At 38.2% G+C, this 25,587-nt stretch overlaps 2 protein-coding genes across 2 annotated transcripts in view; both read right to left on the bottom strand.

Annotated features, from left to right (window-relative positions):
• Positions 1-105: 105 nt before the first annotated feature.
• chia.1 (chitinase, acidic.1) lies at positions 106-7,242 on the bottom strand. The gene is made up of 11 exons (XM_077573268.1): positions 7,081-7,242; positions 6,834-6,863; positions 5,803-6,007; positions 5,502-5,558; positions 5,240-5,405; positions 4,787-4,911; positions 2,954-3,077; positions 2,411-2,593; positions 2,132-2,248; positions 516-642; positions 106-377 (listed from the first exon to the last, which is right to left on the bottom strand). Exons 1-11 carry the CDS (start codon positions 7,097-7,099, stop codon positions 169-171), a joined length of 1,362 nt encoding a protein of 453 aa, XP_077429394.1. The 5' UTR covers positions 7,100-7,242; the 3' UTR covers positions 106-168.
• Positions 7,243-10,569: 3,327 nt separating this feature from the next.
• cntn2 (contactin 2) overlaps positions 10,570-25,587 on the bottom strand; it is a 30,866-nt gene continuing 15,848 nt past the window's right edge. The window contains exons 12-23 of the mRNA XM_077573944.1: positions 24,394-24,521; positions 23,954-24,129; positions 23,533-23,653; positions 22,865-23,023; positions 22,522-22,671; positions 20,509-20,579; positions 20,184-20,418; positions 18,813-18,928; positions 18,425-18,611; positions 17,744-17,856; positions 15,078-15,246; positions 10,570-13,956 (exon numbers count right to left, since the gene is read on the bottom strand). Coding sequence (XP_077430070.1) covers positions 13,859-13,956; positions 15,078-15,246; positions 17,744-17,856; positions 18,425-18,611; positions 18,813-18,928; positions 20,184-20,418; positions 20,509-20,579; positions 22,522-22,671; positions 22,865-23,023; positions 23,533-23,653; positions 23,954-24,129; positions 24,394-24,521 — 1,723 coding nt within the window. The 3' untranslated portion in view covers positions 10,570-13,858. The remainder of the gene's footprint in view (positions 13,957-15,077; positions 15,247-17,743; positions 17,857-18,424; positions 18,612-18,812; positions 18,929-20,183; positions 20,419-20,508; positions 20,580-22,521; positions 22,672-22,864; positions 23,024-23,532; positions 23,654-23,953; positions 24,130-24,393; positions 24,522-25,587) is intronic.

The raw sequence follows: 25,587 nt of genomic DNA, 5'->3' as shown, positions 1-25,587 counted from the left end.
TACCTCATTCTGGAGTAGACAAAATGTAAAGATGCAGAATTAAAAGTCATTTACAATGATGCATTTTTTTAAAATTATATTTAATGAGTCAATTTAAGATTTTGCTATTGGTTTTTGTTCACGAAATGTACTTAACATTGCAAACTTTCTCCCAAATATTTTCTTGCATCAAGGCCAGTTGCAGCACTTGCAGGAATCCCAGTAAATGAGACCGGGCTGGCAGCGGTGCAGGTAGGTGTGTCCTTGGAAGCACTGGAAATAGGTGGTTATTTCAGCTGTGTTCGCATACAGGCCATCAGGGCGCCCATGACAGAAAGTGGTGATGGGGTCCCTGGTGGTGGTCGGAGCTGGGGTGGTGGTGGGCTTAGTGGGGAAACCTGCCACATATAAAATGCTTTGTAAACTTTCACGAAAAACGTCTCTGAGAATTGACAACTTGACTGCTGTCACACTTCTCGGGACACAAAACTGATATGGAAAACATTACATTAAGCAAGCCAAGGCACAATATTCACCCATTGACATCCTGAGGTGGTTGATGAGCGGGTACGAGCCAGTTCCACAGAAGCCTCCAGTAAAGTCATCCATGTCAAGAGTCCACACATGAGCGCCTCCCAGTTCCTTGCGTGTCATAAACTCAACCTAAAAATAGGATTCATGTCAGAATGACTGTTTGAGAGCTAAAATCATTGTCTCTCCTTCGCTGAATAAAATATGAAATCAGTGGACACAACTCTGGTCTAAAGCATGACAGGAATATTCAAACAAATATACTGTAATCAAAACTGATATGATTGAGACAAATCACTTCCTGTGTCTTTGTTTGCACATAGAGGTGTCCTATAACACTGGGGAACAATTTTTTAAAAATTCTGTTGGATTAGATTTTCATCTTTTAGCACACTAAATGTTTTTCCCAACAGCTTACCCGGCACATAAGCAAAATTCCATTGATTAGCTGTAGTGAGACTGTAGTAAGAGCTGATTATGACTAGACTCATCTATAGATATATGCTATTTTGTTTTTGCAGTCACAATTGAGATGGTCAGTACAATCAATATCTGCAAACGGAAAGCTGTCATAGCAGAAGTTAAAAGGATTAGTGCTGACTTTTGTCTTTTAACCTGGTTATAGGTTGTATTTTGTTTTATTGTAGTTTTTTTTCTAGTTTTCAAAATTTGTAACTATTTCATCTTAATGTTTTATTATAGCTTAAAAAAAACTTTGACATGATGGAGAAAAACCCAGATCAGTTTGGGATTCCGTACCCAAATATTAGTTAAAAACAACTGTTGGACCTAACTCAACAACAATTGCGTTCCGATATGTAATCATAGATCCTTTCATTGTGTGAATGATGAAAGGATTGACACATATGTTATTCTACCTTTATTTTTATTATTCCATTTTGTTAAATTTCACCATATTTTGTCCTTCAACTCCTGCATTTCTCGACGGATTCAAACCATTCCAACTTCAACATGTTCCAAAAAGTCATGCTTTGTGGGCTATTATTTTTCTCATTCTTAACGTTAACAGTTTTTTTTTCACAATTCAACATTTTTTCACTCTGAAAACCCCCCATTCATTTTGAATGAGACATTCAAACATTCAGTCCCATTCAAAATTCAAACATTCGATTCAGCTTGGGATCAATTTTCAGCACTCGCCAAATTCCCACATGGCAACAATAAAAAAAAATCTTACTAAATATAATATATTTTTCACCAACATTTCTTAAGGTAGGCGTATTAGGGTCCGTATCATTCCTATCAAGATCATTCTAATTGTTCAATATCATTTAATATATTTCCAAATAATTAAATACCATTTGATATAATTCCATTTCTCTCAACAACATTCCACCTCATTTAATACGATTCCACGTTTGTATTTCTTTTCATCCATTCATTCAAACACAATTCCTCCAGAAATTGCTTCATCTACTTTTGTATGACATTGAAGAATATGAAGACGTATGCCACTTGCATTATGCATTGTCTCCACACCAATTGCCTTGCTAATACCCCATGTCCCAAAAGGCATTACACAGGTTCCAGCTTCCTCATGAGCCTCAGCATGAAAGGCTGCACAGGAAATGGGTGGATGCAGATAATAGTGCTTTGTTACCTTGGATGAAAAACTGCGCTGGTTATCATAGCCAACCCAAGAACTGCCGAAGGTGGCGTATGGAACACTCTGTTCCTCAATCCATTGAGCAGAAGCACCCATGAGGAACTCACAGACCTGACACAAAAACAAAGTGAACAACCCCAAATTACTTTCTTGTCCTATAAATTGTTCTCCATCCTTCAATTGTCTGATTTTGGACCGGCACATTTGAGAAGTTCAGTTGATACCAAACGATCAGGCGATCAAACTAAGATTGTGGGGTGTAAAATATCTGACCTCATAGAAAGCCCAGAAACCAGCAGTGCGAGTGTATGGCCCGGCGTCAGCTGGTCCGTTTGCTGGTGCTCCCAGGCCAGTAGCACCAGTGCTAAGGCGGTAGGTTCTTCCAAATGAAGGGAAACCCAGGATCAGCTTGTCTGCTGGTGCTCCCAAAGCCAGCCAATAGGACACAGAGGAGTTCTACAATTTTGGAATGGACATGCATTTCGAGTTACGTCGACATTTTTACAAACACTTAGTGTCCCCATTTTGACATCCAGCCCCAGCAATTGAAGAAAAGCATTAAAAATCCAACCATACTAACCCTTTTAAATTATGCAATATCAAGAGGTTATTTGTTTTATTCATTTACTACATTCATTATAGTCCCTCAAGGGGAAATTCAACTCATACTCCAATGTACACTTTGTGTTGCACACAACACAGATCCAGATCACACACACGCAGGCACACAAAGAGAGATTTAGAGTGAAAGAGGTGCACAAGAGTGCTGAACCAGTTGAGCTAGGCTGTATTGCACATCTGCAGTGTGTTTCTTACAATATTATGATGAATGTGTGATCCTGTGTCCACAGAACTTTGGTACAAAGGGCTGTTGTGTCCGGTTGCCCCCTCCCAGTGTCCATGGAAGTCATAGGTCATGAGGTTGATGAAGTCAAAATGCCTGTGAGTTAAAAAAAATAAATGTTTTCTTTCAATACACACCAGGTCTCAGATTCTGTACCTTCCTTATTTTTTTACTAATATGTTTTCATTAATATTGTAATATGCTTCATCAATTAACTAATTACAGACAAGCCATGCTAGTTTGCCTGTTCTGTTCTCATTTATCTCCGGAAAAAAACATGCAGAGTAAACACTGCTGTTATGGAACTTGCAGAAACGAATCCAGACACTACGATCGTCCACATATGTAGTTAACATTTTGTTGGGGGCCATGCATGCTCCTACAGATGACAATCCTCATCCCTTGCCGGCCACCTGCCGTCCTGAAGAGGTAAGCGATTTTCTTTCTTTCTTTTTTTTTGTTTGGCGTTTGGCACTACCCCAACTGTCGGACGACAATAACGAATGATGTTGAAAAATGCTAATGTTTTTCAGACCTGTCTTGCTTACCGCCTGATTTTTTTTATTTTTATTGTTTTGCCTTTCATATAAATCGTGGCATGCTGTGACATGTATGAAAATGTATCTGTAAGGCCTTTTCTGAATTAAGGAAAAAGCCTTATAAGCGGGAAGGATAAAATAATTGACATAATTGAGGTATAGTGAGTGTTGTTGGTTGTGCCCAAGAATTTCCGAGTAGAATTGCGATTGTTACACACACGAAAAAAGCAATGAAAAATTACCCCAAACTAGTGTTTTATCAGCCATTTTTAAATTTAGTCTCAGTTTTAGTCCAGTTTCAATCAAGCTTGTTAATTTTTAATCATAGTTAGACAATCTCGTCCCATTTTTATTTAGTCCAATTTTAATTGACTATAACTGTAGCAGTCTTTATTTTAGTCCATTAAATCATAATTGTATTCATCTAGTTTTAGTCAACAAAAACTGTCAACCTTTTAGTCTAGTTTTAGTCAGGACAATCATTTTACCCCTGTATATTTTCCTCAGCAGATTATGTTGAACATTTCGAATCTAAAACAGTTTCACATAAAAATTTCTCCCATCTTTTTGATGACAAACAACTTGACACAATTACAGTTTATCAACAAGTGGCTACTATGGCTCCATGCTATGAGCTAGTAAGTTAGCCAGCATTAGTTAGCGGTAGGATTAACATTATTGTTGGAATGTTATAACCGTTGGGTTAATGTTACGTTCTAACTATAATTTACCTTTTTCTTTTCTTTTTTACTTTTCACTGTGAATCCACCTCCTGTCTGTCCAATGTGTTTGTGCATTTTTGTTTTGTTTTTTGTTGACAAAATTAACACTACCCCCAACAACTGTCAAAGATGTAAGACAACCAGATATGACAGACAGGGCAGAGGGTGGTAAAAGATCGCTTGTTGAAACTGGAGAATGTCAGTGTCAGTTGCGTACAATGATTTTTTGAGGGGAAGAAAAAAAAAACGTTACCTCTGGATCAAGTTGGCCCTCTACACTCAAACCATCTCTTCAATTAAACATTAGTATGTTCTTCAACGTATATAGCAGTGAATTTGGCATCAGGGACATCATTCTTAGACAGACTGTCCTGCCGAGTTTGACCCCCTCGCTTGACTCCTGAATATTAATTAAGTGTGGTTGACGTGTATCGTGCGGTACGTCATTGGGTGCCTGGATTTCTTTGATATTTCTGCCGGGTAGCAGCGTTATACAGTACAGTGTGTTGAGTGCAATGTTATTATTGAGTGTGTTTCAACTTACGGTGCAATCAGGTCGACCTCGTAAGCTCTGTCAATATTGGGGCGGATTGAAGCAACGTTTGCTGAGAGCAGGAGCTGAGTCTTTTTGGAGTCTCGGGCATCGTTCTCAAAAGCTGCTGCCAATTCCTACAGACGAAACCCAGCAGGACAAATCAAATCACACCACTTGTGGGTCTCCTTTAAAAAACAATTTTTTTTTTAAACGACTACTACTACTGGCCTACCAAACATTCTAGAATGGACTCTTTAAACTTTTGGTATAAGTATTTGCTATACTATCATATTGTGCACAAAATTAATAGGGTTGTTTAAATACATTGGAAAACATATTGTATATTGATTGGACCATAACTTAATAGTCTGCTTGCATTTTGCAGCCAATAATATATAGGGCACAAGGACATAATACTGCAGTTAAGAGCTATTTGATTAAGATTTCTTTACGTGTGCTAACCTTGACCAGCAAAGTGAACCTCTGCTTGTCCTGCAGTGGGCTGCCGTTGTGTGCCGGATATTCCCAGGCCAAATTCAGACCATCAAAATTATGAGTGCGCAGGAAGTTGATGGCTGACTTGATGAATGCAGCACGACTCTCTGGCCTGGCAACCATGGCAATGAATCTAGTGGCACACATAAAAAAAGCAAACTTATGACACAGGAACAGGAACATTTATTGTCTTTGAAAGGAAATTGTAGCTTTTGGGAACGATACTTACGGACTCATTCCGTTGACTGTGCCTCCAACTGACAGCAGAGTCTTGAGTTCCGGATTACTAAGAGATGATAATTAACAATATTAACTCTGAATTTTCAAGTATTAAAATCAGTTGCCTTCATAGGGTTTAAAGCACATGATACATGAATTAAAAAAATAACCACACTTGTTAACAATAGTTTATATTTCTAAATGAGAAATGTTATCATTATAACTATGATTATGCTTATTCAACTAGTTACAATATCAATGTATAAAGATTTAGCTGAAATCCACGAGAAAACCACAATACTGTAGCTCACATCTTTTTGAGGTTGTTGAGGCTGTTGAACTGCTGCACATCATTCCACTCAATGGTGCTGATTTGGTTGAAGCTGTTAATGGTGGCAAGCATGTAGATAACATGTGTGCACAAGAAAGGGTCAATGTTGTCTGGAGTGAACTTGGCAAGGCCAGGCCTATACTGGGCCCAGTTGGTCATGTGACACACCAACTTATTGGAGGAAGCTGAGGGAAGACAGAAGAGGGAATAGAGATTTCATCTTTTCATTTATTCTCAGTTTTACTTTATTTTTGCTTTTTAACCTTCAAATCAGCAAGTTGGCTAAAAAACGAGTCAGTGACGGATTTAGGTATGTGTGACGTGTGGCGGCACAGGGTGCCATTGCCAGCAAAATAATTGCTACCTGATATGGTTTTCTACTTCTCAAATGGCATGGCCTCAAAATTACATTTTGCTTGGGATATATATAAGCATCCAGTCACAGAGGAATTTCACTAACGTATTTTCTTTATAAAAGCAATTTGAACTCTTTCACTCCCCCGTCATTTTCACTGATGCAACCCCCTTCGCTCCTGGCTGTTTTACTCGATTTTGACAGTCTCTTCTTTCATCAGGAAAAATAAATTCTATCTGTTTCCGTTTTGCAGCTATTAGCAGGTTTCGGCAATATTCACATTCCTGGTGAAAACACTGGCAAAAAGAGCTTGTTGCGACATGGCCCTGGCTGAACTCTTATACTCTGTTGCCACCTGCTGGCCTTTTTTAAAAAAAAAATTTTTTAAACAACTACCACTGCTTTAAGCCACCTCTTCATGTCAGAAGCTGCATCAAGGCCTTCGGTTTGCTCTTGCATAAAAACATTAAAAAACGTGTAAACACATTTTTGAGAAGGAAGGACAAATTATTTCAAAAGTTTTTACATGTTTTTGGCATTGAATAATTAAAAAACTAAGATTTTATTTTGGTTATGGTTATGGTTGTAAGTCTACAGTGAGTGCAGACGCATTATCGATTGACAAAGTAAATTATTCAGTCACGTAAATTGCTTACCTATGTGCAACGCAAGGACAACACCCAGAGCTGCAAAAACAAATGAAGCAGGATGGATTAATATGTGAAAAATATTCTTCGCTGATGGGAGCAGAGCAGATTTTCATTATACAGTACGGTGATATAAAAAAAAAAAAAGAGAAAATGACAACTGCAATGTTTTATAAAAATAACAGGATTCAAATTCACATTTCAATAGTCTGTTATGCCTGTTAGGGAATAATGAAATACAGTCATAATAATTTACCTATAAGGAGTTTCGCCATCGTGTTGTTTGGAAAGCCAATGGTGTAGACCTATGAAACTAATTAAGGGAAAGAATTGTTAATGAAAATGAGACAAAAAAATAACAAAATTAAGACCTATCTAAAAAACAAACAGCGGCAGAGATGTGTGTTAACTTTTCAGGTTAAAGTCTAGAACGGAGCATAAAATCCCCCAAAAACCTTCCCATTGACTCATATCCTTTAATGGAATTAGCAATTTAATATTTACAGATTAAGGTTGAAGTTCTCAAGATATGATGAGCTCCTTACCTTCCTGAGAGAACCCGAAGAACCACGACTGAGTTGGCCAGTTGGGCCAAATTTATATTTTGCGCCTTAATGACTGATAGACGGTGACAAAGTGCAAATGATAAAACTAGTGGGCGTCTTTTTGAATGAATATCAGCCCACAGTGAGTTAAGGTCAGACAAAGCCATAATCAATCATCATAAATGTTAAAAGGAAATGGCCAGAGCAGTATCGTTATGTTATTATCATGGAAAGGTCATTCATCATACAATCAGCTGACAACACATTTTTATACCAATATACATTTAAGCAACGGTGATTACTGTATTTACTAGATTTTTGTTTACATCTATTAACGCAGGGGTTCTTAAAAAAATTTTTTTACCTTGGGGCCCAACTTTTCCTGAAAAATATCTGAAATTATGATTTATGTTGACTTATTATTGTTTGTATTTAATAACTAAATTAAATCTAGTTAAGGTTTATAAAAGCATTATCAAATAACATGTTACAATGTGGTCAACAATGACATTTATTTATGTGTAAATACTGACACCCAACAAGATGCCCAACAAGTAAAGAATTCCGGACTAATTATTGTATTTATCCTCTTTGTTTTCCCTATGCTCCGTTTATAATGTACTCACTCTGGTTGACTGTTTACATGTATTTGAAAAAAAAATTCTAAAAAAAAACATCTTGCGTGGGCTGACGTGTGGTGGAAGTGACGTCAAAGTTGAGCAGCATTTGGCTAATTACTGCTGCCTAGAAGGCATGCATCTAAATAGGTTTAAAAATGCACTTCTCCATTTTTGTGTATGTTTATATAGATGTGTTTTTTTAAACAAACGAAACCCTGTGGACGTTTTTTGTTAGTTTTTTTCCACACAGGGAGGGGGGAAATATTTGTTTTTAAAAAATACCCTGCTGCATGTGTACATAGTCTCAACTGAATGCTGCCTGCGGCCACTGGCGTGGCAACATTCCCCAGGGGCCCCAAGCAAGAAGGGATTGGGTGCCCCGGCGGACATTCGTAGTCTACATAGTACACCATTTTAAAATTGCACATCTGCATCATCAATAAACAATCACCATTAGTTGTGCTTCATTCAAGTGACTTGTTTAGTTTAGTTTGTTTAACTTTAGCAAGAATCCTAAGTGAGTCAGAAAACAGGAAAACAAAATTACTAATTTCATGGTCATTAAAAAAAAAAAAAGAGTTTTACTATATACATGGTTGTTAAAAAAAGATAAAAAGACGCCTTATTATACATGGTCGTTAAAAAAACAACTTGTGGTCATAAAAAAAAAAACACCTTACGCCTTCTTACAGTCATTTATTTTTATTTTTTTTGAGATGGTCAATTGTCATTGCTGCACTGCTAATGTGAAGGATATGCGGTTTGTGTCAAATCTGTTGGCCCCCTAGGGTCCCCTGCTGGCTAAGGGGCCCCAAGCAATTGCCTGTGGCCCACAACTACAAAACTGAATTTACTTTGCGGCCCACTAGATGGCGCTTGGGCCATGGCCCAATGGTAAAGAATCACTGTAAGGGCAACAAATAAGGTTTCCGTCTAATGCAGTTCACTGAAAACTAGAATGATGACAATGCATAAATCGTTAATGAAAACTACATTGTCATCAAAATGTAACAACAATGAAGCATAACATTCGAAAAAGGGAAATATTGGCGTTGTATTTCTGAGGTGATCAGTCCTTAGCGCAAGCATTTTGAAGTGCAGATGATCCATCGACTTGAGATGACCACTCGGGCACATTTGAAAGAGGTTGGCTTGACTTCCCGTTTGGAGCGTTCAAGTTTGACTGACGCTGCATTGCATAAGATAAGTGCTTGATTTATACGTGAGCAGTAAATGACAAGCATCCAGTACACTGAACGGGAGCGGTACAAAATGAAAGCCACTACGGCAGCTCCCGTTTTAAATGTTATCTTTAATGTTATCTGCACCCTTTCGATCACTGATCTGGAAAGTAAATGACAGTATGTGAAGTAAATGATAAACAGAGAAATAAAATCCACACATAAATTGCAATCACAGGGTGTTTATTTAATACATATTGAGCAACTTAAACCCCCATTAAATGTGTGGTCATTTATTCCGAAGAAGCTGTAAGGCAACATGATACCGTAATTGCATGACTAATTGAATGTTTTTCTATGGGTTGGTTGTCTATCTACCAGTAAACCTCAATACTACAATACTAAAGGCATTGCGAAATTATTTATTCAAACACACATAAACAATTCCAGTATTCATTTTTGACAGTCAGAGTTTCTTGGTTTGATGGCTTTGACCTTTTTTGTGAACATTCTCTCGCTAACTGAAGGTCCTAAAATGTCCATGTAGGTGAATGAGAGTGTGAAAAGTTATCAACTCCACCAGACAGGCTACAGGTGTACAGCTCATCTGCAGCCCTGAATGAGAAATGTATGCATGCCAAGAACTATTTTCAAACTACATGTTGGTCAACTATACCAACACATTGGTTGTATTACAGCACATTTGTGATGTTTGGTTGTAGCATATTAGAGTATTTAAATAAAAAAAAAAAAGCTGTCAAGCTTCATCCTGACCACAACGCTACAGTGGGTACGGGAAGTTTTCAGACCCCTTTAAATTTTCCACTCTTTGTTTTGTTGCAGCCATTTGCTAAAATAATAATAAAAAAAAATAGTTCATTTTATTTCTCATTAATTAAACATAGTTAAACCTTCTAAAATAAGGATCAAGAGAAAGGGACAGCATGTGAATTAAATGTGAGTATGAGTCTGAATACTTTTGACCATGTGATATTTCAGTTTTGTTTTGTTTTAAATTGCAAACTTTTTTATTTCCTTTTTTTCTGTCAAATGTGAAGTTCATTAATGTGAAATAAAATAAACTTTTTATTTTATTTTAGCAAATGGCTGCAATGAAACAAGTAAATAAATACAAAAGAAATCGTTTTTAGAGTTTAGAATGCCATATAACAATTTATTTTAGGATAAAATCCTTTTTTTTCATTTATTGCACTATAAAAAAAAATAAACGTAAAAGATTACAATGAAGCTTGGGGCTTTCTTTTTTTGTGGTAATCAAAGCAACTATTTGCTCTCCCTCTGGTGTGATTCTGAACTTAGTAGAATTGGTTGCAATCAATGAAATTACAGCCACATCATAAAAAAAATAAGTACAGCTGACCCCCCCCCCCCCCCGAGTCACGGTGGATAGAAAACAGGCTGGGCCAAGAAGATCAAAAACGTACATAAAATTCATGCTCCTTAAGAATGCATTGAAAAATATATTTAACCCCAATAAAACACATTTTTTTAAATATAGTTATAAAAAATATATTTAAAAAGAAATCAGCAAATAGGAAAAAAAACGTGACTATGACCAAGCCCACTGTACTATATATAACATCAAATGACATAGTCATAACACTTGAGTTCAATACCTTCCTGTCTAGTGTAATAAATGTGACAACATTTTACATGAGAACTGATAAAAGCTGATAGGATTACAATATACGGCATTGTTAACTCCCAGCTTTGACGGCCAACCCTTTCGTCGCTGTCAGGAACTTCATATCAACCTATGAGCATAAAAGCAGCTGCAATAAAATGAAACACATTACACTAGCATTTTTATATTGATCGTATTGATCAAATAACAGGGGCAATTGAGGGAAAACGTAATGCATTGTTTTGTACAACTCCCCTGAAAATAGATAAATAAGTAAATAAATAAATAACACAGAATTGCATGTCAGATGGTGTGAATTGCTCGTCATGGATGGCGCAGTGGTACAGTTGCCTGACTTGGTTGCAGGCAGCATGGGTTCCGGTTCCTCTCAGTGACAGTGAATGTGAAGTGGTAAAGATGGAGACGGATGGATGAGACCAACATTAGCAGGAGCTACAAGTGGGCCATGAAAATGGTTGTGCTTTACAATATTTTTCAAACAGCTTATGCAAAAAGAACAACACAGACTACAATAGCCAAATGTCTTTTTTCTTCTTTTTTATAAAGAGCAATGAACTACAACCTGATCTCTCATTTGTCTTGGCTATGTAGTACACCAGAACAGCCAGAAACTGCTCATTCTTGGAACATTTGGGCCTCTGCTTGCTTGCATGATTGACAGCTCACAGAATTACTCATTTAAAATGGTCCATATTGCAACACTGACAGAAAGAAGCTATTTCAGCTCCTAATCAGGAAAAAAAAAAAGACTGAACATGCAAAATCCAAACAGCAAATATGTACAGTTACAAATATTCGAGTTTCCTTTTATACACCACTACAATTGATTTAAAATAGCAAGAGGAGATTGAAGTGAAGTCTTCAGCTTCACAAAATGATTTCATTTAGGGATGTAGCAATTTTACTCAGGAGCTCGAAAGTAATTGCACAATTGATGCACATGAGGCATTTATAAGGTGAGGTCCATTCTTCTGTTGCCTTCAGACATAAAAGTGTGGGCCTGTATTTACATAAAGAAAAGAGTAGCTACTGTACTTTTGTGATGCAATTCTAAAAAGCCGCGCACATCTCCAGCGAACCAAAAATTTGGTAATGTCCGTTTGATCTAGAATTCTGTTCAATTTAGTCTGACTGATTTTCATGAAGTAGTACAATAATGCTTGCTTTTATAATGAACTATATGCACAACAGCTCATTACATATTTCGGCAGGCTATTACGTTCAGCTTTTCATTTGAACACGTTTACCAGTGAGCCAGTACTTCAAAGGTGATGGGAAGTTTATACAATACATTCGGCGAGACAATTTATCCTGCAGGTAGTAGTGCATGTTGTCATTATTATTATTTCATTATTGGTTGTATTTTATGTTTTCATAACCTCAATTTTAGAAAGTGACAATAAAGGCTTTCTATTCTGTTTTGTGGTTGTTTTTGTGCCCTCAAATTGAGTTGAGCATGTCAAAATAAGATGTACAAGTCTATGTACAGACAAAACTGCACGTACTGTGAAATAAATCAGAAATGGTGCTTTGATCGCTTCGACACTTGGATAAGTGGAGCAATTAAGCTACGGTCACACTGCAGGCAAATGCGACCCAAATCAGATTATTTTTGCCCAAATGCAACCTGTATCAGATTTTTTTTTTATGTCAGTTGAAACGGCTCAATTTAAAAGGTAATTTAAAACGGAGTTTAATTCTGAGATTAAAGTGATGAAGTGAGAATTCTGACTTTAATCTCAGAATTCTGAGATTAAAAATCAGAATTCTCACTTTTAAATCAGAATTCTGAGAATAAAGTGAGAATACTCACTTTAAAATCAGAATTCTGAGATTAAAGTCAGAATTCTCTCTTTAAAATCAGAATTATGTGATTAAAGTCAGAATTCTCACTTTAAAGTCAGAATCTAGCCAACCCTTTTTTTTTCTTCACTGGCCCTAATCCTCTTCCGTACACACGTATCGGAATTTTTGCAATGTGACCTCAGTCTGAACGGCCAGGTCGCATATATCCAACCTATAGGTCATCAAAAGTCTAATATGAGCTCCAAGTATTTAATTTAATCCCACTTGAAACATGAAGCATAAAGTTGATATTTGTGGTCATATTAATAATTTAGCCATGCAGACGGTTCATTTATCAAGCGCGGCAATGACGTGATGTCATCTTTAGTAGACATCTCTATGAAAAGATGAGATCGAAAAGGCTTGCTTTATTTTCCCCAAATAATATTTCTACCTCCTCCCGCATCAATCCGCTGTAGATATGAGACCATAAAAACCTGAGCACAGACGGCGGATTTATAAAAGTCCGTGGCCCTGACACGCATTTATTTCCGTAAACATAACGTTGTTCTTTTTCTGCGCTTGCGGATCACATTGGGGACATATTCGGTTTAGACCGCAGACAGACTGAGGTCGCAATTAATGTGTAATGTGAACGACTATACAAAAAAATTTGAATCAGATTTGACCCAAAAATCCAAATTGAGCATTGCCTGCAGTGTGAACCTAGCCTTACAAAGCTAATACATCATTTAGGGCAACATGACATCATTTTGTGAGTATATTTTTAAGATTTTGTCTGTCAATGTCACTATTTGTAGTGTACTACCATCCACCAAATGCATCAACTATCCAGATAGAAAATAAGTGTAGCTTCTAAATGGTAAATGCTACATGTTTGTGCAGCCTGCTGAAACTCCTCAACCTCTTCCTGACATTGGTTGTGGTTGTGTATAAATATACTGTATGAATGTGTATGAAGTCACGGGTGGAAAGTAAGTCATCCTGTTGGTTTGAAATGTCACACATGAGATGTTGCCCTTAAAATGTTGAATGACTCACAATCATCCTTCTTCCATTTCAACACACATTGATGTTTTTTATAATAAAAAGATTAAATGTTTTTGTTTTGTTTTGTCCCCCCCCCCCCCCCCCACACACACACATTCCCACCCAATAGAGGTTTAGACACCAGATGCTTTCAATTAAAGTTAGTAAACTAAAAAGCTGAGTGAAATCACAGGCCTGACACAATTGTGAGAAGAAACATGGCAATGACCAGGTGGGGTGAATGACTGTAGAAAGTTGCCTTGTTCTGTACCATCATGCCGGTTCCTGGAAAAGACAAAGACAGTATTTCACACTACTAATGAGCACAATTTAATATGATGCATATAACTAGAGATGGGCGAGTACCGATACCATCTATCGGTAATCGAGCCCATCTTTAGATCAAGGCATCAGGTACTCGTGACAGCCCTCTTGTGGCCGTTTTATGATCAGAACTACAGGCATACAAGCTTGACAGCTGCCCATTAAGATGTTATTTCTACACGGCTATGTAACACAAACACACATATTTGACAAGAATTAACATCCTCGTAAACATCATTAATTGAATGTATTGCGCCACGCAATGCATTCTGTGAACAGAGTGGCTTTATCGTCGACATAAACAATAACAATAGATATGATGCCCCTGCCCGCGGGGACGTTAAAGCTCCAACGGGCAAACCGTCATTGCTTTCATGTTCATGGACGTCACTAAAACCAAAGAAGAGAATTCATTTGTATCTGTTTAGATAGCACACACATTGCTGTTGACAACAACGTACATTTCATGAAATTCAGTTGAGAAACGAGAAAATTATGACTTATTTTTAATGCACATGCATAACCTTTAGCTTCATTTTTATTTATTTTTTATTTATTTTATTGTGTGTTTTTATTTTAAATAAGACTTTTTGTTTTTTACTTTACTAATGAAAAAGCTGTTACATTGTAACAATGTAACGATATTCCCCGGGCCAATATTTATCACGATGAACCTCACAATACGATAATTATCATGATATTGTGGGTAGGGTGATTATGTAAAAAAAAAAAAGACCACAATACTGTATAAGAAAACTCAGGATATTGTTAAAAAAAGAAAGAAAAAAAGCTTACACTTGGAAAAACACAATGTTGTATTTTCGTACATAATAATAGGAATGACAAAGAAATAGGCTTGGCCAGTCATTTTATTGTCATGTTTATGGGGGTTAAAATCACTGCAGTGTCCAAAACATGCTTAATTTAAGTTAAGATGCAGTAATACACTAACCACCAGAGGGTGCTGGAACACAAATGGAATACAACCCCACCTTATCAACAGATGTGCTCCTTTTAATATCATGACATGATGACGATGTGGCAATTTACATCTACATCCCTATTACATTGTGGTTATTCACCTGAGTCCCGTGAGACAATAATCTCATGCGCGGGTCCATCGCCACCTTCACCCCAGGATCGCACTTCCAAAACAACATATCCATTGTCTTTGGGCAGGGGCAGGTTGACTGATGTCTTCGCCATGTCCAAGACCTTCAAAACTGGTTGACCCTCATGCTTGTACAGTACCTGTCAAAATGGAAGTAACAGTTTTGGTTACCATAAAGCCCGACTTGTTTGAACTGCTCCGTCGCGGACAACTTCCAGTCGTGTATGATATAATGAGGCATTAAAAACAACGATAAACACACTTTTGTCTGTGCTCAACAGAGAAGCAGAAATAGAGATGGACTGGAACCTTTGATTTAACCTGATTTGATTAAACTTTTTTTTCCTGCCTATTTTTTGGGTTGTCCTTATAAAAAGGATGTGCCGTGTCATATCTTATTTTGTGGCTTTCCACCTCCAATATAAACCTCTCCTCGTCCATGTTCGCTGGTGTTTTAAGCACCCGGCCCGTTAACCCCAGGCCTGGCTACGTCCATTATGATGTTTATTGACATGATTGCGAAATAGGATGTGGCAAGTGTTTTATTCCGAAAAATAAGCGGAAACTTTATTTTGAAACTGCGTCGGTCTTCCTGTCCCACTTGATGTGTTCTGTGCTAGTTTGCCATTTGACGGATGCCGACAGATGCGTTGTCCGGCAAAAATAGAAAATAGGTCCATCCGCGCGGCTGGTCCGCAGTCGATCCGCAGCGCACACGCCGCCGGTGTAATTTGAACAAGCTGATAGAATGGGAACTAATCGACTGCGCCGCCGAAACGGAGCGGAGACGCAACGCACACGCATGCGGCGTAATCCCCGGGTTAGGGTTTTGTTCATGCGAGAGATCGATAGGTGGATCGGTGTGATGCAGACTCTGTAATGGTTTGTCTGGTGAAGAAGGAACTTTGCCAAAAGACAAAGCTCTAAGTGTACCAGTCGATCTACGTTCTTACCCTGGCCTATGGTCACGAGCGGTGTGTCGTAACCAGTAAGAACAAGATGGCAGATTCATGCATCCATTTAACCAAATAAAAATTCACTTCAACTTTAAATTTGGCCAAGGTGTGCTGAGTAATACTTATTGTATTATGAACTTTGATTCAGATTTACATGCTTTTTATTACTCACTAAAACAAAGCATCAATCCGAATGAGGGTTAATAATAAAAAAGTAATTAATGATTAGCTATGTTTTTTTTCCAAATAGACCGATTTATTGTTATGATCAAGCATGAGTGTAATTAAATATCTTGCATGAAGTGCATATGATCGCTCCAAAGATCAAGGGTACAAGAGACGTTTCTGGTGTCATGTTCCATGTGATCATTTGTGGGGAGCGTGTGATTGAAGCTTTGAAGTTTCTGTCGTTTTCTCTATTAACGCATTCATTCCCAGCCATTTTCACTGAAGCAACCCCCTTCGCTCCCGGCTTTTGTTATTATTTTTTTTACTGGATTTTGACAGATTTTACAAGGCCCACAGAATATTGTGTTCTATTGCTATACAAACATGGAACCTACCAAAAGAAAGATGAGAGTCTCTTCTTTCATCAAGAAAAGTTGTATATTTGTATCTGTTTCCGTTTTTTTTTGTAATAACTACCATTGCTTTAAGCGACCTCTTCATGTCAGAACCTATATCAAAGCCTTCTGCATGCTCTAGTATAACCCCCATAAAAAAATGCATACATTTGTTTTTGGGCGTGAAGGACAAAGTATTAAAAAAACTATTTATACCTTTTTGAGTTTGAATGAGTTAAGGTCCAACACAGTCTCAGGATTTGCATATATGCATGAAGGTTACAGTTTGCTAGTGTTATTTACAGTAAAAAGTTCCCCGACGACGTCTTCTTGCAGTGCTTCAACTTACTAAATGGACTTTTGCACTATTGTAGTTAATATTGTTTAGCTTCTCGTGCTGTGTAAATTGTTGCCCATTTGGCATCCATTGCAGCCTGGTCATCCTGGAAGGAGGATTACCACATTTGCCGTCCCTTCTCAAGGCTTTTTATTTTTATTTTTTAAGAGTTTTTCCTTTCCCTCTTGTGGTTAGATCAGGGTATGTCGTTAATATTTGTCAATTGTGGGCATATGAAGAACCTTGAGATTCTTTTGTGATTAAGGGCTATGGAAATAAATTTGACTTGACTATAAAGTGTATATCGCTGGCGTCGGGCCAAAACCTTGTATCTCCCAAATCGTCACTTTTCAGGAGTCCTTTAAAACAATGTTAAAACAATGTTTTGCCCAACCATTAACATTGCACTGTGAAAGAGAACAAGACATTTTCAACGCTTTAAAATGTTCAATATTTCGTAAAAATGACACTCATACATGTGGACTGAACAAAAATATAGTTTTTTTCCAAAAATAGGAAATTTGCCTAACAGTGACTAATGAGGTTTCGGCCCGATGCCAGCATATATATAATGACAAGAGAGCATTAAGTGGCATTCAGATGCACAAGATAGCACTTGCAGATAATATTGACAACTCAGAAGTGTGATTTATGTGTCTATGGTGGACAGACAATGCAAGGTGCATAGTTCCCAGTAGCCATCAATCGACACACATATTTTATTAAAATATGTGTTTTAACTATTATTATTTTTGGTGAAGCAAGAGCAGAAAACACTCACTTTGTATCCCAGAACTGCCGACTCATTGTGCATGGCCTTCACGTGGTCCCATCGCACAATTACCCACGAACCATCAGTCCTCCATGATACATTTCCAGGAGGGCGATTCGGAGCTGAAAGAAGAAGAAACCACATTAGTTAAAATCAACCAAATGAATTTGAGTTGACTTATCATGTAATGAAAAGTAGTTTCCTTATAATATTCATTTTTTAGAGTAAACCCTGAATAAACCATTCCAATAAATAAATCTGTGATATTCTCACAGCCTTAAGGGGGCAGTGAAGAGCAACCTGAGTCACTTCTCTGCCCTTGGGTCCCCAACTGCCCCCCTAAAACCTGACAGCGTCAATTATGAACCAAACCTAACCAATTTATTAGAGTTGTGAATTAGATTAATAATTTTTTTATTTGTGTTTTTTATTCTAATGAAATGCGAGAATCTCAGTTAATTGAACACTATGCTGTTTAGATTAGCTGAGACCTACGTGTATGGAGCTCAACTTCTCGTAGTAAATTTGATGCTGTACTTTAGACTGAAAACTTGTCAACATAATGGACATTATTTTGCCCCAGTTGCTTGCAAAACACAATTAAACAAGAATAAATTGAAGACAAATGACCAAATTCAATTCATTTACATTTGAATTCTCTGTGCATGAATGAGAGTTAAGCAAACATACGCGGTTTCCTGGTGGTGACAGTGGATCGTGGTGACGGTGGGCCAGTGCCTGCGCTGTTATATGCCAGAACTGCAATATGATATCGAGTGCTTGGACGAAGTCCAGACACCCTGGCTGTCGTTTCTAGTCCTGCTGTCCGCACTCTGTCTGCTGCTGCTTCTCGTTCATGCTGTCGCCAGTATCGGATCTAAAGGCAGCCAAAAACTGTCTTTTTAATAACGTTTAACACAATGCCTTCATTGGATTAATTTGACAACAAAATAAAATCAACCAAGAAATATTGTCATGTGTTTCAGTAAATCGTCACATTAAATCAAATTTCTGTTTCGCAGCACTCTAAAAAGCGCAACAGTTGTTTGTTGTGTTGCATCATTGAGAATCATATCACCTCGTATCCTCTCAGGATGCCGTTGGCATTAGGTTGCAGGACAGGCTCCCATGACACTTGGATCTCAAAAGCTGTCAGTGCAGTGACATTTATGCTTAATGGTCCAACTGTTGGCTCTGTGAAGGGTTAATAACAGTAAAGGATGTTTAGATTATGAAAACGTTGTACTGTACAACTTCTTTCAATTTCAGATATTGCATATCGATTGATTAAATGAGCAATGCTGTCTGTTTAGACACATGTAGGTAATGCACAGATAAACAGGTGAGATTACTGTGTCAACTCATGGATGACCTCTGGTGGTCAAAATGTATAACATAAATTTCAGGTGGAAAATGTATGTGAATCAACGTTTATTTGACAATGTTTTCCTTTTAATCAAACATGTCATCATAAAAGTGAACCAGAACGAAAACATTGTTGATCTGCAATTCCCATAAAGGACTCATCAGCAAAACCTTGTTTAATAACATGACCCGCTTTAATCTTTTATTTCCGCAGCTTGATTACACCAACATTCTTTGTACTGAGTACAGTAGTAATAATAATTTAACATCGCCATATCTACACAATTAGAATATCACAGAAAGCAAATTAAAAAAAAAAAAAAAAAAAAAAAAAAGAATATCACGAAAGGTAGAATTTAAAGTAGTGGCTGAACGACTTCAGATTTTTTTTGTAGGAGATGCTAAGGTGAGGACAGTCGACTTTTTGTTCACTCACTGTGTGCACCAATTTAAAATGTATTATTATTATTTTTAAAACACTTTACGAAGTCCAAACACTCATTCTCGCTGCTGTCTCAGTTAACAGATTCCACCGACTAACTCGTTCACTCAGTCACTCTCAGACACTCGCTCGGAATTTGTGCAACACCAATTCATGTAACAGTCGTTACTTGCTACAGTGTGGAAGCATGGTCTCAAGTAAAAAATAATAAAGTAACGCCAGTTGGATGTTCTTTTTCATAATTAATTATATTTTCGTTTTTTTGAGTTTTACAATAAAGAGGATATTAATCGACCATGGCTTGTCTTCATTTCCACGTGTAAGCAACCCCTACAGTGTTTTGTCTTTTTTTGTGTGTGTGTGTTACTGTTGGTGAATTTGCTAAGGGCTGGAATGGCGATGCAGTGCTGTGCCTTCGTTAGCATTAGGGGCCTTCATAGCGCTTTTATTATATTTCCGGACAGACTTTTTGCAAGTGATCTTCACACTGGTCTCATTTTAAATACAAATATTTACACACTCTTTAGGCCCTTGTTGGTTTGTCAACCTCAAGATGTAACAGTCAATTAGTCAGTTCTAAAGTATCCCTAATGTGTATGCATGTATAGTTATTGTATTCATGAATGAATCAGTTAAACTGACCTTCCTCGGCAGAGTGGACAACGGCAATCTGGCTGAATGGACCTTCGCCCCTTCGGTTAAAGGCTTTAATTTTCACCTCAAAGGGGCTGTATGGCTCCAAGGTGGCATTGTAGTACACATATCGGGATGACTCCACTAAAGGAATGCGCACTTCTGTCCACCATGATGTGTCTTTCTTCCTGAAAGCCAGGATGTAGCCAAAGCTATCGCCATTCTGGTATTCCCGGGCCATGGGCTGGAAGGTTAAGCAGAAGATGAAACCTAGTTTCAAACCAGTTTCTCACGCCTCATCACAAGTTCATTCATTTATTAGTCTCCAACTTACCGTCCATGTTATGATGAGTTCATTGCGATCTCCCCCTCCACCTCCAAGTCCACTGGGAGCCACTGACGGAGCTGAGGATCAAACCAAATTGACAGTGCTTAAAGAAGCTGTATTATGGGAATTATACAAAAAGTGTGGTCTCTGGACCGCCTGCCCACCCATTAACATTGAACAACCAAGTGAATATTTTTGCAAGCTGACCCACACTAAAATTCTCCGCCCGTGACTTGACCCATTAATGGTCCAAATAATGCACATTAATTTGAAATATAGATTTTTGTGTGTGCATTTTTTCCAAAAAGAAAATCTTGTTTAATTGTAAAGAAATGATATACCAGCTCCATGTTGTTATTGTGCAAAATATACATTTTGAATATTTTGGAGTGGAGCCTAGTCAGAGCCCACTTATTGCCCATTGTTAGATAATTCCATCTACTTCCCAACAACCAAGCCCACTCTAAGCCCATGCTCAGCCAAAGCCCAACTAGCCCAAGTGGTGCTCATATGGGCCCCAACTGTACGTGTTTGCTGGGCTGTTGACTTGTACTTAATAAACACAGTGTTTATATCCTTTCAAAATTTTGATTCCACAAATTCGTCAACCACCTTTTTGCCCTCCGCTGTTGGATCGTTTGTAAGACACTCTATCTGTCACCTGTCTCATATTTTACATCTGTTGCCCTCCTTAACCTCTCGAAACATTCAGCTTCAGTGAAAGCTTTTCTAGATGCATGTAGAGCAGATAGACTTCTACCTTAGCGCTAATTTTACCTCCCAGAGCAGGTGACTTATCAACTAGTAGAGAAGCTAGGTGTTAGAATAAATGTGCATAAGTTATCCCATATTTACTCTTTTAGTAATTGCAAAGCATTTATTCAACAGTGTGACCGGTGTTTGAACACCTCTGAAATAACAATTTAAGTTTTTTTGCTGGGGTTGGGTTGAAACCTTATAAGCCACAATTTGGCAAATTTACTATATTTTCGAAAATCTATACTTTTGGTCATTCCACAAAGTGGGTGTCCGTTTTACTAGTTAATGACTAATCTAAAGTGTTGATAATGGTTTGCCCTCTCTGATGATGCAAAGTTAATGGTTGAACAAACGTGCGTTTTTGGGGTCTCATGGAAAGTGACAATTTTGGAGGTACAAAGGTCTCAAAATAATCAAAATAATAAGGAAAGTCACAATGCCAATGTCACAATGCCGTATCACTACTGAGCTATTTTACAAACACGGGGTATTCATGGGGCTTTTCAATGTGGTCCTTGAGCGATACCTGGTGGTCGCGGGTACCACCTTGGTGACCCCTGATATACATTATGCACGACACTATGTTCCCAAATGGAAAAGCTTGGATACTATTATATTAAATGCCATTATGTAAATACATACAATATTGAATGTCATTTAATTATTATTACAAATGACAAATTATTTACATGTGTTGATTGCTGAGCTACACAACATGATTCTGTTTAGTTCAGGGGTGGCAAACTGCGGACCTCGAGGGACGGACTCCTGCAGGTTACAGATGTTTCCCAACTCGAACCGCTGTTGATTCCAATTAACAGGATCGTTGTCAGGCTTATCCAGATCTTGCTGATGAGCTGATCATGAATCAGCTGTGTTGAAGAAGGGAAATATCCAAAACCCGCAGGACACCGGCCCTCGAGGACCGGATCTCGCCATCCCTGGTTTAATTTGTAAACTATGCTTGAGATGAGGTCACGATTACCCAGACCCATCTGAAGCGGGCAACCCCTTGGACTGGTCGCCAGTCATGCACAGGGCACATATAGACAACCAACCATTCACACACTCATCTGTGCACAATTTAATCGTCAAATAACAAATATGCATGTTTTGGGAATGTTGGAGAAACAGAAACGCAATTTTCTGTCATTCTGAATATCATCTGTTCTTGTCATTGGTTTCACACCACAATTGAAAACTACATCCATTACAATTTTCATCATTTCATGTGTGTGAGACAAAACTGCGCTCCCTTACCTAATTGTTGTGTACGGATGGTATGTGAGGGCATGCTGGGCTCTCCACTGCCCAGGATGTTGCTGGCAATGACCTGAAATTCATAATCCATCCACGGCACCAGCCCAACTACATGTGCAGACTCTGCATTCCCTTCAATGTTCACTGGCTCTGTTTCGAAAATGAGATGAGTTGATGTCAAGGTAAATGTTCATCAAAATTTCTCAAACATCAAATATATCAAGTATTTTTATGACTTGCATTTCAATTGATATAATGAATAACCTCGCTTCACACACAGGTATGTCTTCACATTACAACCAGCTAATATTTCGTTTGATTGATTTATTGAGATTTTACGCACTGGTCCGCATCTCCTTCCACTTTGATGACAGCGAAGATCGGCCCATGATCACATAGTTGCCGATTGGACTGTGGTTGTCATAGCCACGACTCCACCTCAGCTCCACTGATGTCTCTGCAACATTCCTTACCAGTAAACCGCCAGGCGGTCCCGGGGGCCCTGGGCACAACACAGAAGCCAATGAGTTTACTATCTATCTCAAATCTTGTTTACATATTCAGTATATTGAAAATATACAGTACCATACATTCACATTTGAGTATACGGTTTGGGGGTAATATGTATATAAATGTTTAGACCGATTCATTAGTCCGTGTGCTGGCGCATTCGCATCGTTAAACTCAAAACCGGATTAAAATCGTTTGTTGTTACACCCCTAGTAAGTATTTTGTTTCCTGGTTGAACGCCTCAGAATAACCCAAAGGACAAAGTGGCCGGGGAGAAGGAAGTCTGGGCTTCTGTGCTTAAGCTGCTGCCCCTTGCGATCCGATCCGGAATAGCAGAAGAAAATGGAAGGATGGTTCAGAAATTCCAAACAGAAATATCATCATTGTGAGCATTTTTCGCAAAAAAAATCTGGTCTGGTCCAGGGTTTTTGGGTATCTAAATTGTTTTCCACAGCTGTGTATTTGTTCTATATGTGACACGAGAACTGGAATGCATCTTACCTCGTACCACCAGTTTGGCTGTAACTGAGGCGCTGTCCACCACAGTTTGCGCTGTACAGGTGTAAGTACCTGCCTGACTCAGCTGAGCATTCACAATAAACAGGTCTCCAATGGTTTCCTTCTATAAGGGTGCAACCACACAAGTAACAAAACGTAAAAAACTAGCAAATATAACACAACAATACACGTTTTTTTTAATAGTTCAGGTTCACAACCATTTTGTTTACTTCAGTTTCCTACTACAGAATTATGAAAAACATCTTGTTGACAACTAACAACTGGAAATGTATCCTCTTCTTCTCCTCAGTGGAGTGAAAACATTCCAAATATGATCGACAACTGCTAATAAATAGTCTGTGCTAATGCTTTGAAGCTAGATGTAGCGAATGAGTATCCACCATTAATCTCAGCATTTGCTCACCCCCTCTACTCGATGGTACGGCCCTGTGGAGTCCTCCAGGTCCAGCAGAGCGCCATTGAGGGCCCAGGTAAAGGTCAGGTCCATGGTGGGATCATGAGAAGCATGACACTGCAGTGTCACATTCTCACCCTGATTGATGTCGGCGTTGGAGGGAGCCAGTGTGATCTTGGTGGCATCTGTGGGGTACCACCACATCAAGAGTTGTATGAAGAATGAAGAATTGGTACATTCCTAGTATCAGGGCAGATGATTGTATGAACATTTGGAAAAGACAGTATAAGTGTTTTCTTTTTGTCACCCTGGCTTTAGATAATTGGCATCTGCTTCGATCTACTACAAATACAAATGACAGTAGTATTACATCTTTCAAAAAGAGGTTTCTCAAGACAAGTCCGTGAAAGAAAAGTGGAGACTAATTTCTGTGATTGTGTATACGGTACCTCTGACAGACAGGTGTCCTGTGCTGTTTGCTTTGCCCAGGTAATTTTCAGCAAAGCAAGTGTATTTCCCTTCATCTGCTCTGCTTATGTTAGTGATCCACAAGATTCCATCTGGAGTCACAGTCACCCTGTGCAAGACATTTCACAAAGTCAACAAGGGTTCCAACTTTAATTGTGACAGTGGATAAATTATAAGAAATACAAACACCATATTTGAATTCTGACGAAAAACGTATGGGGTCAAAATGGTAGTATTTAATTTGAGTTCTTTAATCTTGATTTGTGCAGAGATTACCCAACCTTGTCAGCAAGATGAATTCTCGCGGGATTTGTGAGCTCACAAACTGAGCCTGCTGATTTTCACCGATCCGGCCAATCACAAAGCAATATTGTTAGAATAAATGTACATGGGTTATCCCAAAGTTATATATAAGTTACATAAGTTACTTTTATAGTATTGCAAAGCATTTATTCAGCGGTATAATCTTGTTTGAATCATGTGAGTTGGAGTTATCTGTGAAGAGAGCAGAGCCCTGTGGCAAGGATGCTCCTGTAGCTGCAGGACAGGAACTGTGCCTTATCACAAGATAGCGGCTGAAACACAATTGTTGAACTTTGACTGTTGAAGCCTTAAGCGCCGAAGAAAGACACGTCTGTATTATTATCTTCACAATGACTCATATCCTTGATGGTTGCTGCTCTGTGTACCGCCCCCCCAGCACAATAAAAATACTTTTGAGTTCCAAAATCTATAAATGTTGCAATGTGTCTTTGGTAAACTCTCCGCACTGACAAATTGCTTATACACAATGCACCTTTAAAGTCGATATTTACATAAAAATACTTTGTACAGTAATTTTTAAAAACGGATTTGCGCGACCCGGGAGAGCCGGAACCAATATTTCGTGTTTCCACACGGACATTCGTTACTGACGGACGGCAGAGCTAATTAAAACTTAAGCACGGAAATGTGATGCGCCTGATGGCGATCCGACCTGCTCGACGGACGTCCGTTGCTGCAGGTAACAACATAACTTTAAATAACTTTAAAATGGCATGATTACTGTGGGAAATTAACTCTTTGACTGCCAAAAACGTTAAATAACGTTTAGTAAAATCCTAGGCAGGAGTGCCAAAGACGTTAAAAGACGTTTATTTCAAAACAGAGGTGAAACTAACCATTTTCTATTGTTG

Source organism: Vanacampus margaritifer, chromosome 8 (genome assembly GCF_051991255.1).
Source record: "Vanacampus margaritifer isolate UIUO_Vmar chromosome 8, RoL_Vmar_1.0, whole genome shotgun sequence".
NCBI lineage: Eukaryota > Metazoa > Chordata > Actinopteri > Syngnathiformes > Syngnathidae > Vanacampus > Vanacampus margaritifer.
Note: the sequence above shows the minus strand (reverse complement) of the source record. Positions and strands in the feature narration are given on the sequence as shown.

Bases quoted from the DNA above. Each gene is read 5' to 3' on its own strand.
- chia.1 (XM_077573268.1), bottom strand. The intron at 3,078-4,786 runs GTAAGTTGAAAC...TTTAACTCACAG, and splicing joins GAGGTCGACCTGATTGCACC to GCATTTTGACTTCATCAACC. The intron at 2,594-2,953 runs GTAAGAAACACA...CCAAAATTGTAG, and splicing joins CACACATTCATCATAATATT to AACTCCTCTGTGTCCTATTG.